The sequence below is a fragment of the Thamnophis sirtalis genome, unplaced genomic scaffold (assembly GCF_051295495.1).
Source record: "Thamnophis sirtalis isolate CommonGarterSnake01/CBP01778 unplaced genomic scaffold, rThaSir2_p1.2 scaffold_1, whole genome shotgun sequence".
NCBI classification, from domain to species: domain Eukaryota; kingdom Metazoa; phylum Chordata; class Lepidosauria; order Squamata; family Natricidae; genus Thamnophis; species Thamnophis sirtalis.
Genome location: NW_028261381.1, coordinates 150,155,142 through 150,171,719, shown reverse-complemented (window position 1 = coordinate 150,171,719; position 16,578 = coordinate 150,155,142). Strand labels below are relative to the sequence as shown.

Sequence of the window (16,578 nt, the reverse complement as noted above, 5' to 3'; positions counted from 1 at the left end):
CTTTTGTTAGCATCTTTTGCAAGCCTTAGTAGTTTTAAGCTTGAATTTTGCTGATACTCTTCTACTCTTCCAGGGTACTCTGACTTTGTCTCTCTTTCAGTCTCCTATATCTCCTTTTTTGGTTGCTTTGTTTTCTGATTTTCATCAATCTTTTTCTACAGCCACATTAGCTTCTTCTGTCCTTCATTTATATTTGCCATTATTTTATCTTCATTTTTAGGAACTCGCTCAACACTCCCTTTTCCATTAGCTTCTGTATTATGGATTTTGTTTATCGTTGTTCTGAGTTTAGTGAAATCGGTTTTTTTTTTGAAAATTTTTATTCTTTTAATTAAACAAAAACACCAAAAAAGAATCATCTTTCGTTACATCTTGTAGAAAGCGTGTCGATTGGTTACAAATACATTTCGTGCATTTCTTCCACAATCATTACATATACTTCATTCAAATTGAATCGTATATTTTAAATCAGAAAATTTTATGAATTTTACTATCACTGTACCACAATTCTCATTTAATTACAATTATTTAGATGTGTTTTTATCTAAAATCATTTTTATTTAAAGACACAACCACCTACTGGCATTCAATAAACCTCCAATAACATTACACCTTTATAACATATTCTGAAACAAAGTCAGTTCATAAAATATCTAAGCATTTTCCCCCCCCCAACTCACAATTTAAAGCTTATCTCCAATTTGCTTTTATCATTAAACATTATCCATTAACATTTCCTTATTATTATTGTGGTTAACTAAAAATTATTTACTATTTATATCACCTCTCCTCTCATCAGGCCCCAAAAAAGTTTCTCAGATTGTGAAGCAGTGAAATCTGCTTTTGAAGTCCAAAAATGCATATTTGGCTTCACTTGGCTTTAGTTTATATTTTCTCCTATTTCCATTTTATTTATTAAGTCTTCCTTATTGTTTAGTCAAGCACAATAGATTCTCTTGTATGATAACCTCTAAAAGAGAAAGTTATGTAGGCATCTGGAAGGACATGGAGATAATATTCTCTACTAGTCTGAAAAAATGATGCCTCTACTCATCTACACTGGACTTATCTCTACTCATACTCTCTACTCATTTATACATCAACACTGGAGGTTTTTACGAAGCGATTCAACGACAATTTGTCTGAAATGGTATACGGTTTCCTGCTTCAGCAGGGGGACTAGAAAACCCCCAAGTCCCTTTCAATTCTGCTATTTGGTTATCTAGTCATTAAAATGGTTCTTAAACAGTGACACAATTTTTCATGCTCCCATGAAGGAGGAAATTGTAAGTAGAACTACCACTGCTTTATAAATAAATGGCAAACATTAACAAATAAAGTTATGTTATTTCGGTTTAGTAGCCCAAGAGAATAGTCCTTCAAAATTACCAGTAGGTTCAAGTTTGTTGTTATTTAAATCATAATAGTTGTTTTATTATACTTTTTCTTTGGAGTACCCAAGTGAATTAATAGAAATTTCTTGTTATAGTGAACCATGCTGGTAGCTCATAGGATCAAAAACAGAATTACAACCTGTACCTACATGTCAATTTCTGGAAATAAGCTCATTGTTGCAGCCTTGAAAACCCCCTCCCCAACACACAAACTCTATTATTGGGAAAAAAATAATCATTGCACACTAAGTTGCTTCTGGGTTGTCTGAGTTTCCAGGAGATATGTAGCAGGATTGTGATACTATATGTGAAATCAGTTTGGGGCAGTTTAGTGAGAGTTGCACAGGAAGCTCAAACCCCATCCACTTTTACCAGTTTAGAATTCTAAATAGTGTATGGAAAAGCAGACATTCTGACCTTGAGCCATGTTGGGAAACAAACATAATTGATACCATATTTGACATACTGATCCTAAACATTAGAGAGATGGTGAATGTATTCAAAATTGCCAGGAGCAAAGTGCAATAGGCTTAACATTCCCATGTCTGAACTGTAGAATTTGGGGATGAGAGAATTGTAGGATTTTTGCTTTCACCAAGCTCACTGAAAATACATGGGCTACAAACATTCCATTTGCAATCTTTAACTCATTTGCTCACCTTTCATCAGAAGGACTTAGATTATTACCTGATTTCAATGACAACCATGCAACATGGAAAGTAATTGTATAATGAAAGCTGAATTAGGAAAAAAAACGTAAGGATGGAGTGTGCTAGTCCTAAAAGCTAATAAAAAAGCACTGATACTCCTCATGTGTGCAAACAAAGATGTCATGAATCTACAGAGTGAAACAGGATTAAGCATTATGCAAAGACTTTTTAAACTGGTTTGTTGAGCAAATTAAATTAGCATGTGAAGGGATTTATGCTAACACAAGGGCAAACAAAGCAAATGTAAGATCATACATAAATCAGACTATTCTGAAGCTTAGAGGACAGATACATAAAAAGGAAACCATTTGATCCCGCATTCTGGCACCAGTAAGAACTAGTTCAACATTTGTCTATATAACTTTCATCTGAAAAACTACATGGAAGGCACAAGCTTTGAAACAATTTAAGTTCCTCTAAACAAGAGCTAATTTGTACAGTTTATAGGTTAACATTCCATCTCCAATAACACATTGATAATTATTTAAAAGTACACAAAGGGAAGTTAATTTCTGTCTACTTCTGAATTGGCAGTTAGAATAATACATTCATATAGATTAGTGTTGCGCTATTTTTTTGAATCTTGATTCTGCAACTGATAGGGTAGCTGTGAATATTATAATTTATGATAATAAACATAAATGAACATTCAATTTTTGCATTTCATTACACTTTTTATTTCTGAATATGTTGCTTCAAATTACTGTCTGGTGGCTTTCCAGTATTTTATTTCCAATTTATTACGATTATTTGAAGGTGATCTTTATATGTTGAAGCCTTCCCTTGTGGCGGAAGGCATGGAAGAAACAGTATCAACAACCTGGTAGCTTTATCCATTCATTCATTCAATTTAAACTGTGGATAAATTACACTCATCCAAATAGTATCATTTGCTCATGATCAGCCAACTTAAGGAAGCCTAAGGGCAAAATTATATTCATTAATTTAGAAGGTATTTCCTTTATTGTCTGTAAAAAAAAGAAAAAGGAACACTGTATATGAGAGGTAGAACACAAATGTTTTAGTTTATATAATGACAATGGAGCATAACAGAAAATTGAGGGTTGGTTTTTTGGGGAGAGGTATTCAAAGGAGTAGCTCTGTTGTTTAGGAAACAAAAGGGTCAATCACACAACAGAGGATAAAAATGATCAAATGACTAGCCAGAGGCTAAAATACATGTATGGGAAAGAGTGACAGATTGTATATTAGCAGGAAATTTGATCTGGAAATCAGTTGAAGGCTTTTTTAAAAAGCTGATGTGACTTTAAAAAAATAGTTGTGGTGTATTTGATCTTTCAAGATATGCACAATATAGCTGCTTAATGGAAATTAGAGAAAGGTGTTTTGAAGTATTTCACATTTATTTGCTGTTATTTCTTTTTTTTTAAAAAAATCCTCTTTGCATTAATTGGTGCCTTTTAGTCACCACCAGAAAACAGCAGTTTTATAACTCTTCAGATATCCCCCTAATTTTCAAATTATGTGCCCTTCTAACACCTAATCATATTTTCACATTGCAAAGTTAAATGAAAGGTTACCTAATCATATTTTCACATTGCAAAGTTAAATGAAAGGTCTTCTTAAGAATATGTCAGTTGGGAAGGTCAGCTTGACTTGGAGAACCTCCTTGAGTCAATACATGAATGCTTCCTTATTTAGTAATTTCACAATTTTTAATTTCACCTTCCTATAGGTACATGGCATTCTGGTTTAATACAATTCCTTTTTTATACATATTATGTTCATGTACTTCAACCTACAATATATAATCTTTAACTTTCAGGGCTGCAAATTTTTATAGCTGCTACTTACTGTTTTAATTTAATAACAACAATAATTATCTGTGATTTTATTATCATGAAGAACTTCTTAATGAATAAGCTGGTTTATATCTGGGTAGTATTTTCCCAAGGATTTCAAGTGCCTTGGTTTTCCAGTGCAAATGATAAAACAAAACTTTGCATTAAATGAAGATGGTCACAAAACTCAAATGTTATTGATGTGCTTGCAAAGTGTCCATCACTACGACAAGGATGGTAGAGAGAGAATCTGTTGTAATAACTCATGAGCCTTGGTGGTGAATAATCAATGTCACATGCTGATTTTAACTGCATCTTTAATTTCCCTACCTCTTGTAGGAATAAATGGCATTATTTTATCTATATAGTATAAGCAATGATGAATAAGATGTTTTAATGTTCTCTACTGTTTTTAATGCTTTTTATTGTTGTTATTGTTTTTAAATGTTTATAAAAATTTTAATAATAGTATATGTTTTGGATTGTAAGCTGCCCAGGGTCATTTACTGAGAGGGGCAGCTATAGAAATCAAACAAATAATATAATAAATGACATAAAGTACCTAATCTGAAGTTCCCTAATCTGAAGCCTCTTGATGTGTCCCTCTGAAACTCTAGGTATCCCCAGTAGAACTTCTTATCTGAGTTAACTGTCGGGCACCAAGTTAGAAAAGATTGCTTTAGGACTTAATTCAAAGGTAGAGCAATTCACGGTTCAGTTACTTGTTATAACCATGTTTTAACCTTTGTCAGAAATACGTGCAGGATAAAAATTGGGTTACGTTGGTGGTGCCACCCTGTTCAATGAGACCTTTAGGCCTTTTCCTTCCCCTTTACTCTGAACTGATAGGTCCAAAGGTAGAATGGCCAGTATCTCATTCGACTAATACTTGGTTCTATGTTTGCAGCTATGTCTTCTTATCTTTATGTTCTTAAATCCGAACTTCCTGGTGCTATTGCAGGATTTCTCAATGGAGACCATAGTGGGTAAGGAGCTATTTAAAATTATTCCACAAAGGGAAATGCAATCATTTTCTTTGCATGCCTGGGGGGGGGGGGGAGAGAGATAAATGGGAGTATGCAGATGTCCACACCTGTGCCTACCAGTTTGCAGTCTAAATGTGATGTGTTCTTCACAAGTGTAATTCCTTGCTGACTTAGTCCATAATGATTAATAGGAGCCTGCAAGTTACAGCTTGTTGTCAGCATCTTTTATATCTGCAACTCTTACAAAAATATTTTGTTCTTATTTGTGCCAAATGTGGAATTCTTAGAGTGAGCTTGCAAATTCAGTAGGACTGTGTAACAATGATTTTTCCCAAACTGGACGATTTCAGGCTGAAAATAGATGGAGATTAGATATGTTCATCTTTCTACCTGCATATTTTAAAAAGCTCTTGTACATTAGGAAATCAGGATAACAAGGCAAGAAGCGAAGCTAGCATGTCACTTTTTACATTTCAGTAGACAAGCGTTGAAATATGCATACATTCTTTGAAGTGGTACGGCTATTGCAGTCTTCCCAACTTAGGGTCTTCCATATGGTTTGAGCAAAGATTCCACAATTTTCAGTGGTAAAAGTATCTAAAGAGTAGATTGGATCTAATAGTTGTTTAAACCGAGATTAAAGTATATTGAAAACTTTTTCTGGGACTACATTAAGTGCTTTTTCCATTACTTTGCTCTTCCTGTTCAGTTGGACAGAATTCATGTTTTCCTTTTTTGACTGGAAAACTCAGCTTTCTAACTCAAGGTCTGATATATGCAAGCCCTATTTAATTATCTTTTAGATCAACTGTAAAAGTAACCAATAGAATTTTTTTCTTATAGAAACAACTCCCAAATTGTATTTTTCTTTTCCTTACTGCTGGCTTCACAAGGTGACCTCATCCCATACCTTTCATACAGAGATAATTTGACATAAATATTTTTCACTTTGCAAAATAAAATGCTACCGAGATGAATCCTAATTCCTATTGGATTTTGTCAGTTGCCAAAGGGATCACACTAGGCATAGAGCATAAGAACTGAGCTTATGCCTCACCTTAAACCTTTTAAACTACTCCTTTCATTTTACTGTATTAACCTCTTTTAAAATCAACTAAGCAAAATTTGGCAGGTACCAACATTTTAAAATATTTTTGTTTTTGATGAGTAGTTCCTAGAGTTGCCTTCAGGAATTGTTCCAGTTTTCCTATTTATTTTATAATCCTTCCAATTTGGCTGTGCAGCTGTGTTCACTATATCTTTACTATTAACTCAAAACCAAACACACACACACACACACACACACACACAGACACAGGAACACATATATAAACACATATATAGTGAGGGTTAGTTTTCTGACAAAATGTTCCAATGTTAAAATAGCTTGCTCTTGTTTTGAATAGGCTGTCTTTGTTCCTGCTTGTACAATTAAATAGCTGAAGGCTATCATTTGTTTGCTTTTCTAGTTTTCTGGTTTCATGAATTTGAACTTTTATTATTAAATATACTTTTTGAATGTAAAGTCAATTAAAAATATTTTAGGTGGTTTTTTTATAAAAAAGGTAAAAGCAGCAGAAGTATTTTCGTTGTCCGTCCCTGGACTGACCAAATTAATACTATATCGATGGTGGGTTGCCAATTTTTTTACTACTGGTGTGCTTGCAGAGCCTTCCGCTGCCACTACTACTGGTTTGCCTTATCCGGACTGAACTGGAAGCAACCCACCTTTGTACTATATGGTGACTCCATGTTCATGAGAAAGCCAGGCCATGAAAGGATTCCTTCCTGTGTTCCTGGAAGGAGCATCAGGGCCCTGAACTAACCTCCTCAACCCTTCTCCACCCCAAATTCTGAAAAAAAGAAATAAAAGAATGCATGATTATACAGTCTACCACAAAAAAGGAATTATCTCCCCTTGCCACATAATCAACAGAATCAAAATAAAATTGGGGAGAGTAGGCAATGCAAGCTCCTTCACCTCTCTAGTGAATGCAATCAAATGTCACCAGAACGTCACAGATAAAATAGAAGACACTGTTTTTACCGCTTGTATTTGTATAGACTGTTAGCTGCTTGATGTTGCATGCCACAAAATGGGAGGCCATATACACTAATCAATTAGTCAATCAATCAAATAAATAAGCAAACCTCTAAGATGTGAACAGGTGATTCTAATATCAGTAGTCCTTCAAGAATTATGGACATGCTGCTCCGGAACAATCAAATCCTTTTCTCATTAGGGCAGTAGAAACAGCAGCAAAGGAGCTGGGTAAGGGCTTCTATTGATCAAAATGGAAGCTCAGAGCTGTCAGTTGAATGGCATTGCTCTAGATACCTTTTGCAGCAACTCATCCCTACCACAGGAGACTGAGACAGCAGCAACAATAGCAATAGCACAGACTTATATACTGCTGCATAGTGCTTTATCTCTAAGCAGTTTACAGAGTCAGCATATTTCCCCCAACAATCTGGGTCCTCATTTTACCGATCTTGGAAGGATGGAAGGCTGAGTCAACCTTAACCTGGTCAGGATTGAACTCCTGGTTGTAGATAGAGTTATCCTGCAATTCTGCATTCTAACCACTGTGCCACATAGCTCAGTACCAAGTGGCAGCTTACTCCAGCAACCAGAAAGGCCACAACTGATTCTTTTATACCTATAGAAGGGAATAGCTATAGCTCAGAATTGAATTGTAGAGTCCCCAGTGCTCCTTGACCATGGTTGTTTGCTTGCAAATGTTTCATTACCTAAAACTAGGTAGCATCATCAGTTCAAGTGATGGTTTGATGGGTTTGCTGCTGTTTATATATAGTAGCTTGCCTTGCCAGTTTTGTGCCAATATAGCCTCTTCCTTGAGTTTCCTTGATTAGAATTGTTGTGGCCCACCAGCAGCCAGCAGAGCTGGCGGCAGACTCGGGCAGTGAGGAGGTTGGGGAGGAACATGGGCCAGTCCTGGAGTCTGGGGAAGGCTCTGATGAGTGCTCTACATCGGAGGCAGAGATGGGGCCAGGGCCTTCTGACAGTTATCAGCTACCTTTGGAGTTGGAGATAGGTGGGGCAGAAGAACAGCTGGAGCCTGTTCCCGATATGTGCAGAGCTGTCAGGAGAAGGGAACAATTAAGGAACAGACAATGACTCGGGAATAAAAGCACAAGTGGATGCTGAATGGCCACTCCCATAGGGAATAAATAGGAGCAAAGGGGAGTAGTGTTTGCAGGAACAATTAGTTTGTTTATTTGTGTGAAGAATTGCTTATCTGAGTTCCTGCCTCACAGAGACTCTTACCAAGTATTTCATTGTTCAGTGGAAGCTATCGGCCTGGCAACTATCCAAGGACAGATAAGGTCTGTGGTTGCAATTAAACCGTGAAAGGCTTATTGCTGAATGGGAATGCGAGGAATTCACACTAGTCAAATAAAAGTTTTTTTTTTTCGGGACCAGGAGTAAGTTTTGTGATTCTGTTCAGCCTAGGTCAGAACAAGAGTATTGTTTTTTCCCCCCTGATGGTTATTTGGTATTGATCCTTGCTTATCTGAATATTGGCTGCTAGAGGGGATGTATTCTAGTCTTTTTGTTTCCTTCCTAGGTTTTTATTGTCTCTTTTGAATAGTATGAATTTCCCCTATTGGCTTTCAGGGATCAGGTGAGCACATTAGGGCCAACAGTTAAATGATTAGAAAGGACTCCATGGCTCTGGGGCTTATGAGTAAGGTTTAAATGTACCATAAGAATATCAAGACAAAAATATCCTTGTACAGGTATTCAGCTCAAACAATACCAATTCTGCTGGGCAAGGCAGAAAATAGGCACAACCAGAACAATGCCCAGTCCAGCCTGCTATTTGTAGTATTTTTCTTTGAGACAAGAGTCCCATTGTTAGAATACTTTGACAACATAGTATCAAAGATCAAGAAAGGGAACACTAAGCTTTGTTTTTTTTATTCCCAACTCTAAATTATATCTTCCAGTAGGTGTATTGGAATATACTTAAGGTATAAGTGAGGTTTCCTAGACATTGAGCAGGTAATGGTTTTGACTCCAGGTAGTGGTGGTGAGCGATTCCCTTGTGAATGTGTTCAGATGCTGGACTTAGGTGATGTTTAGATCTCTGCAGAAGACCTGATAATGGAAGTAGCATCAGTGATGTTGCTTATAATTGAATCCTTTGTTTTATGTCATATCATTATTTTTCAGAGGTAATTGTAGCAGCCCCAAATTGGCAGAATTCGGAGTCTTCTTTAAATAGATTTATTGAAAGGGAAAACAGTTTATGTTACAGGAAACATAGTACCTGGATATGTTTATTTAGTGTCCAACTTATTCCCATGTTGATTAGGGTGATTTCTTGATCATCTTACTAACAAAATGTTGATGACTATTCATTTTCACAATGAAGGAAGAATATGTAGATGTTATGTGATTGTAATATTTTGGAAACTGCCATTCTCCAAGGCTCCAAGAAACCCATTACAGAGGAATTACTTTAAGAAAATCTAAATAAATTGTAAAAAGTGTTTGAATTCATGTTCAATTCATCCTAGATAGAGACTTTCATCCAAAGAGCACAACACCAGGGATAGCAATTTGCAAGAGGTTATGGCTAAAATATTGAGAGGGGACACATGCACACAGAAGTAGCAATAGCAGTTAGACTTATATACCGCTTCATAGGGCTATCAGCCCTCTCTAAGCGGTTTACAGAGTCAGCATATTGCCCCCACAGTCTGAGTTCTCATTTCACCCACCTCGGAAGGATGGAAGGCTGAGTCAACCTTGAGCCGGTGAGATTTGAACCGCTGAACTGCAGATAACAGTCAGCTGAAGTGGCCTGCAGTACTGCACCCTTACCACTGCGCCACCTCGGCTTTAGTGGAATACTAGTTCTCATATTAATTCTTTGTCATGAAAATGAATAGTCAGTTCCCCTGGGCATGAATGGAAAATGGTATTCCTGTGGTCTTAACTTTAACCAAGGAGAACAGGGGAACTGGAAGCATTATTGGTGAGAGGGAATCTTGCATTTTCCCCACCATGGTAACTGTTTTAAGAATACCTCATAATAATGCTCTTGCAGTTCCATTGATTCACAAATATTTGGGAATTCTGGCAAAAGGCATACATACAGATTTATATAGAATAAGAACTGAAGTCTAAATATTAGCCCATCTGACATTTTCAGCAGAATGTGCCAGGTCTGCTATTTGGCTGTGCCAAAAGTTATATACTGAAGAATAAGCTCTTTATTGGGGAGTTTTCTATACTAGTTGGCCTGAACAACCAAAGAAATCTTTTTGGAGACATGGTGTTGAAATCCTTACCAAAACAGATTAAAAAATATTAGAGACTCAATATTTAATCATATAGGATAAATATATTATATCCCATGTATATAGGATCTAATATAATTGTCCACAGTAACTATATATTAAATGTTCATATCAGCCGGCTATTGTTTTAGAAGGATTCGTTTTTATTTTATGTCCAGTATTTAGAGAAAGTTTGAGAGCATAGTTCTAACCTTGAGAGCTGCTAACGTCTCTGATTCTACTGTTTTTTCCATAACAAATATTTTTAAATTGCTGTATAAGCAAGAAGCATCTTTCTTGCTTTTGTCAACATCAGCCAAAGACTTAAGTGCTGAGAGGGCAGAATTCCCAATTGCCTAAATAACATTTTAAAAAGAGATTCTTGTTCCCATGAGCTTTAAATTTCCTTAAATTAATATATGATGGAGCAGAACTTTCACATATACCTTTTTGCAATGGATTTTTTAAATAAAAGAAATGCTTAGAAATGAAAAACAGATTGTTGCATGCCAAATCAAGGAAGGGGGGGGGGGAATCTGGTTTCAAGGTGATAGGAGATATGTGGTGTGGTCATTTTCTAAGAAATTTGGAAACTCTATTTTAATAATATTCTTTCTCAGATAGGAGACATTTTATCCCTACTGCATTATGTGTGTAAAATACTTTCTGCTCCAAAAGATCATGCTTGCAGTCAAATGTGGGCTTTTAATTTGGATTAGTTAAGCAACGTGCCAACACATTTTGAGTTTTGAGAGCCTGCTGTGGGCCCATTCAAAAATGACTATCGTAGGAAATCTCCCGAGTCATAAAAATAGGGTTTCATAAAACTAAAAAGGCAAATGTGCTTTTTATTATCCAAACAGTCTTTTAGTGAGGTCCAAAGCAATTGCTGAAAATAAATATGAGGCAAGAAGTTTATAGCATCCTAGTTTCTTATTTATTTGCTTCTTTACTAAACTATTTTTTAAGGTGGAAAAGAGAGACTGATAGGCATCTAGGGAAAGGATTTCTCAGGAACCAACATTATCAAAAATTGGTAGGAAGAAGTTTTTAATAGCTGTCTGTCTGCTTAGGACACAAGCACATACATCTCACTTCTTTATATTATTTTGTTAGGTGAAGTTTCCCAGACATATTGAAACTGTTTGCATTATATCTTCCAATAGTTCTTGGTATCTTGATGGAAGATTACTGTTGCTGATTACCTCAGTTTGTATCGTCTTCCCTCTAGCACTTCTTCCTAAAATTGGTGAGTAATTTTAAAGAGGATATTCCTATTGTGTAATTTACCATTGGCAATCATTTTTTCCTTTCTAATAGCAGCTTGATTGAGAGACGTCAGAGAGGCTCTTAATATCAGTTTAAATAAATTAAGGTAAGATTGAGCAGTATAGATTTGTTTGCAACTTAGTTTGCCTTCCAGACTTGCCTAGTTAACTTATTAGTTAGATTCCCCAGTATTTTGTCTGCTCTACTAAAATGAAACATTTACAGAAAAACATTAAAGAGCTGCATTTACTTATTGTATGCCATTATTGGTAGAGCGGTTCTAATTCAGTGCTGCAAAGCTACATAAATGGTCTGTGACAAGCAAGTCGGAATGTTTTTAGATGGAGTTTTAAGCCCCAGACACCAAGCCCTATAATGAAAAACATACCTACAATGTGAAACTCTTTTAACCTTACATCAGGATCACTTTCCTTATAAATTGTCTCTTATTTTTACTGTTATTTTACAGGCTTTCTTGGCTACACAAGTAGTTTATCATTTTTCTTTATGGTGTACTTTGCTCTTGTGGTAAGTAAAAAAAAATCTAGATCATAGCTTATGTTTTCTTTTGATGGATTTTAGAATTCCTTTGAAACAGATGTCTGTCTTTAAAAAATTTGTCTTTAAAATCAAAGTGTTCCTTCTCCTGTCTTGTATATGCAGTGTGTGTTTTTCCTTGTGTGTGGGTAAGTTTTTTGGCTTAAAAAAAAATCAGGACTTTGAAAAAAACACCATTGTTAATTTTTTGGACTGTAAAATGCAGTACAGTTGTATTTGTTTTTGCTGACAGGGCAATGAAAAATATTAGTCTGCGTGGGATGGAATTTTTCATCCTTACTTCCAACCACCATTTACTGCAACTTGTGCAGAAGAAAATGTCATCTTTTCCAAGTAAATTGAATTTACATCCTAGTTCAATAACACAAAGCACAAGAAGCAGCAAAACTCTTCTGAGAAATTTAACATCCATATTAATATATCAAGGTCTTATTCTTTCAGACGGAAAGAAATACTTTCTCCCTATTCTGTCTCTGTGTCAAGTATGTCATTCAGTGCTGATGTTTACATTCAATGCTGCTTTTGTGATCTATGGAAAACACTAAGGGTGTCTGCATTTGTTTTAGATTTGCTTCTACTGTGGTTTCTGCTACAGTAAAGAATATATAGAAATGGATACATTTCAGGATAAGTTCAGACATGAATTATCTTCAAAACCAACATCTGTATGTATAGGGGTCACAAATGTGTATTCAAGCAATTGATATAATTTAAAAATTCCAGCATATGCTGGCAACAATGGCATCATTTATATCTTGGGGATATTTATTCATTTAATGGAATTTATATACCACCAATCTCATGTAAGTGACTCAGGGTAGTTACACAACTAAAAACCATGAAAAGTGACATACAGTAGTTCAAAACAGTATTAAAAAACAGAGTTTAAAAGATAAGAGTTAAAGTTCAAAAAGCAGAGGGAGTGCTCTTAAGACAACCTCCATGGATTGCATGGGAGAATGGGTCTCACCTCAGCTCTGGTGGCAAGATATTCCATAGGGTGTGGGCAACAGCAGAGAAGGCTCTTTTCCTAGCCCTGCCAGCCAAAATTGTTTAGTGTTAAGGTCTTTAGAGATTCTGTGTGCATTGGCCAGGTTGAGAAGCAATCTTTTGAAGTGGTGCATCATTGCCTCTTTCAGTGTGACATCACCGTCTCCTTTAAGGAAGAGTTCGCTACCTTTTACATCCAATCCCTTGTTCTCTGTCTGGCAAAACTTAATCCCCTAGGACCGGGATGGCAAACCTATGGCACGTGTGCCACAGGTGGCAAGCGGAGCCATTTGTCGGGGCATGCGAGGCGCTGCCCAAGTCATTTCCGGTTTGCTCGTAGGGTATTTTTTCCCCCCTCTGGAGGCTTCAGGGACCTTCAGGAGGCTTCCCTGAAGCTTCAGGAGCTCTTAAAACGACTCTCCAAGCAAACTGGAAGTGACTTTGGGAGGGCGAAAAAAGCATGCAAAAAATGGGGGGGGGAGTGCCTGTAGCTCATGCATGCACACTGGGGGGTTTCAGTGCATTATGTGTGCGGCACACCTGCACGTGACCCCCCTGCGCTCCCCCTACTTATGGCACGCGAGGCAAAAAAGTTTTGCCATTGCTGCCCTAGGAGTATAGTCGAGAGATGTTGGATCTCATTCATCATAGAATCCCATCCATGTCCTCGAGAGTTCACAGTTTCAGAAAAATCTCAAGTGATCTCACAAGGTATGACCACTATCATCTCATGAGATTTTGTCTATCAGGTTTCTGAATATGAATAAATGCAAGCAATTGTATTGGCAGAATGCCGAGCAAAAAGGAAAGCTAGTAAAAAAAAGAAGAAAAAAAACCCCATTTGGGTATGTGTAGTGAACGAGGAGAAAAGAAATTGTCTAATATGTTACATTATAAGGGATAGTTTTAATTAGATGAACTTTGTTCCTTTTTTCTTTTGGGTCAAGGTCCTCTTTTTCTTAGGCTATTTTAATGGCCCCCTGCATGAACCCATTACACGCTGTCAAAATTACAGATGCTTCCATAATCCAAAAAGGTTGAGTACCTTCTATTCATTTGAAAGGGAATCTAAGAGCTAAATCTAATATGTTAATGTGGTTTCTGGAAGAAACTGAATAAGGGCTAGTGAACAGATCTGATCCCTTTCCCTTCCACTATCATGTACATGCAGGAATATCACTGCACAATGTTCCTTCTTGGTAGGTTATCTCACCTTATCTGAGATACTGTACTTCTAAAACAAGCAACACTCAAAGAAATTATTAGAAAGAACCCCTCCCCCCAATCTCTTTTCTTTGGAGTAATTAACTCATGGGCCTAGGTAAGATTACTACTGGGCTGTTAGTAACAGGTTATCTCTTTAACTATTTTATTTTAGTGCAAAGATTGGCTTTCAGTGGCTCATGTTCATCACTAGAATAATAATTGAGTATCATGCACGCTTATGCTGTTTTAATTTTCAAAGTCATATTGACATGTAAAGAAAACTAGAAGAGGAAATCAAACAGGTACAAATAAAACAGAGCAGAGAGATAATAGTTCTTTATATGTGTGTAAATTTATTTTATATATTTCATTATGCCCCCATCACCCCTATTTTCTTTTAAATGGTTGCTCTTTGACCTAGGATAGATTGATGGAGGAAGAGATTGAAACAAATGAAACAGTAATAGCAGCCATGCTTAAACTTTATTATTCCCTTTCTGCCTTCCACCTGAGCAGGCATGCTTTGCTGAAGTTTGATGCTTTCCCCGCAGAATAATAAGCAGTGCCCCTTGACTCTCTTGGCTTGTGTTGACTTGCAGGCAGGCCCTACTTTTTTTTCCTGTGTTTTTACAAAGATAAAAATCACATAAAGGCTGTCCTGCAAAAATGCCATCCAGAGTGCAAGACAGCCAGTCCATTAAGGAATTGAACCATAGGATAAAAATCAGACTTCAAAGCTGTCAAAACCTCTCCCTAAGGGCAGCATCTTTCAAGATTTCCAAAATATTTTTGCCAAGTCTAGGAGATGATAATCTTCTGCAAGCTCAGCAACCTCCTGTGAGCTAAACTGCCTTTCATTAATACCTACTTGGGCTTACCTGCATCCAGTATGTCTCAGTTCCTTGGCAGGTCCAGTGACAAATCACTATTCACCGTCCTGTCTGTTGTATAAGGATTTTAACCAGGTAATCTGAGAGGCAAATGACCTGTGTACACTGTATCTAAATGATGTCTTCAGATTATGCATCATGTTCATAGGTACTTTTGTTGTAACACACATTTTACTTGATTCTGGTTTGTTTGCCAAGTTCTATTCCCAAGTAAAAGTCCCAGTTGTTTAATGCTTTCATGTGGGCTTGATAACACTATATAGTTTAGGTTTAGGTTTCGTTTTATTTATATGCTGCCCTATTCCCAGTGGGACTCAGGGCGGCGCACAAACCCAAGGGGGGAAGGGAAACACAAAAACTACAAATACAAGCATTTAAAAATAACCAACAGACACACAAATCGAGAGGGGAAGGGAACTCATCAACCCCAGGCTTGCCGACACAGCCAGGTTTTAACGGCTTTTCGGAAGGCCTGGAGAGAGGTGAGGGTCCGAATCTCTGCGGGGAGTTCGTTCCAAAGGGCCGGAGCTGCCACAGAGAAGGCCCTCCCCCGGGTAGTAGCCAGATGGCATTGGCTGGTAGACGGAACCTGGAGGAGGCCAGCCTTGTGTGATCTAATGGGTCTTTGGGAGGTAATTGGCAGCAGGCGGTCTCTCACTGCATAACTGATGACTAGTCAGGGATTATTCAAAACAATTATTCTCTGCATTTAATAGGAAAGAAATCTTGCTAATTGTTGTCACTGGGGGTTATTTTGATAGTTGTTTGGTATTTTGCTCTTCTGGTCAGCTGCACTTTGATATGTTGCTTTTGGGTTGCAACCAGTCCAGAATCTTTGGAAATCTGATTGAGATTATAATAAAATAAAATATGTAGTCAAAATATGCCCAGCAAACAATTTTGAAGAGGGGAGAACATTAAGGCAAGCAACAAAAATATGTAAACGTATTTCAAAGAAGTAAATAACCAGAGACGTTGCTTGGCTGTTGAATAACAGTGGGATTTAAGAAGTGGAGGAAAATAACATTGGATTGTATGAATTCTTCATCCCTCTTTTCACTACTGAAGATGCAGGCCAGATACTGTGTCTGAACTGCATTTTTCAGGAGAGGGATAAATAAACTAGGTAAGGTAACGGGATAAATGCAATCAACAAATTAGAAACAAATAAATCCTTGGTTCCAGATGGTATCAATCAGGAGGCTGCTTAAAAATTAAAATGTGAAATTGCCAGGTTTTTTTTTTTTGAAAGAAATAGGCAATTTTTCTTTAAGAACAGCATTTGCTGCCAAAGACAGGAAGAAAGCCAACAAGACTCCAATGTTTAAAAAGGCATTGATGAGAAATATAGAAAATCATAGTCAAATTACGTAGTTTATTCATTCCAGGTAAAACGGTAAAAAGCATTACCAAAGAAAAATAATTTATAGCTTCTTTTCAGCAACTTATGTTATTCTAACATG

At 36.8% G+C, this 16,578-nt stretch overlaps 1 protein-coding gene across 2 annotated transcripts in view; it reads left to right on the top strand.

The window, feature by feature from the left end:
• The window catches only part of SLC38A6 (solute carrier family 38 member 6), a 47,467-nt gene that overhangs the window by 13,957 nt on the left and 16,932 nt on the right, over window positions 1–16,578 (top strand). For both annotated transcript variants that reach the window (XM_014071994.2, XM_014071986.2), the window contains exons 6-8: window positions 4,814–4,892; window positions 11,369–11,451; window positions 11,941–11,999. In XM_014071994.2, the coding sequence (XP_013927469.1) occupies window positions 4,814–4,892; window positions 11,369–11,451; window positions 11,941–11,999 (221 nt within the window). The remainder of the gene's footprint in view (window positions 1–4,813; window positions 4,893–11,368; window positions 11,452–11,940; window positions 12,000–16,578) is intronic.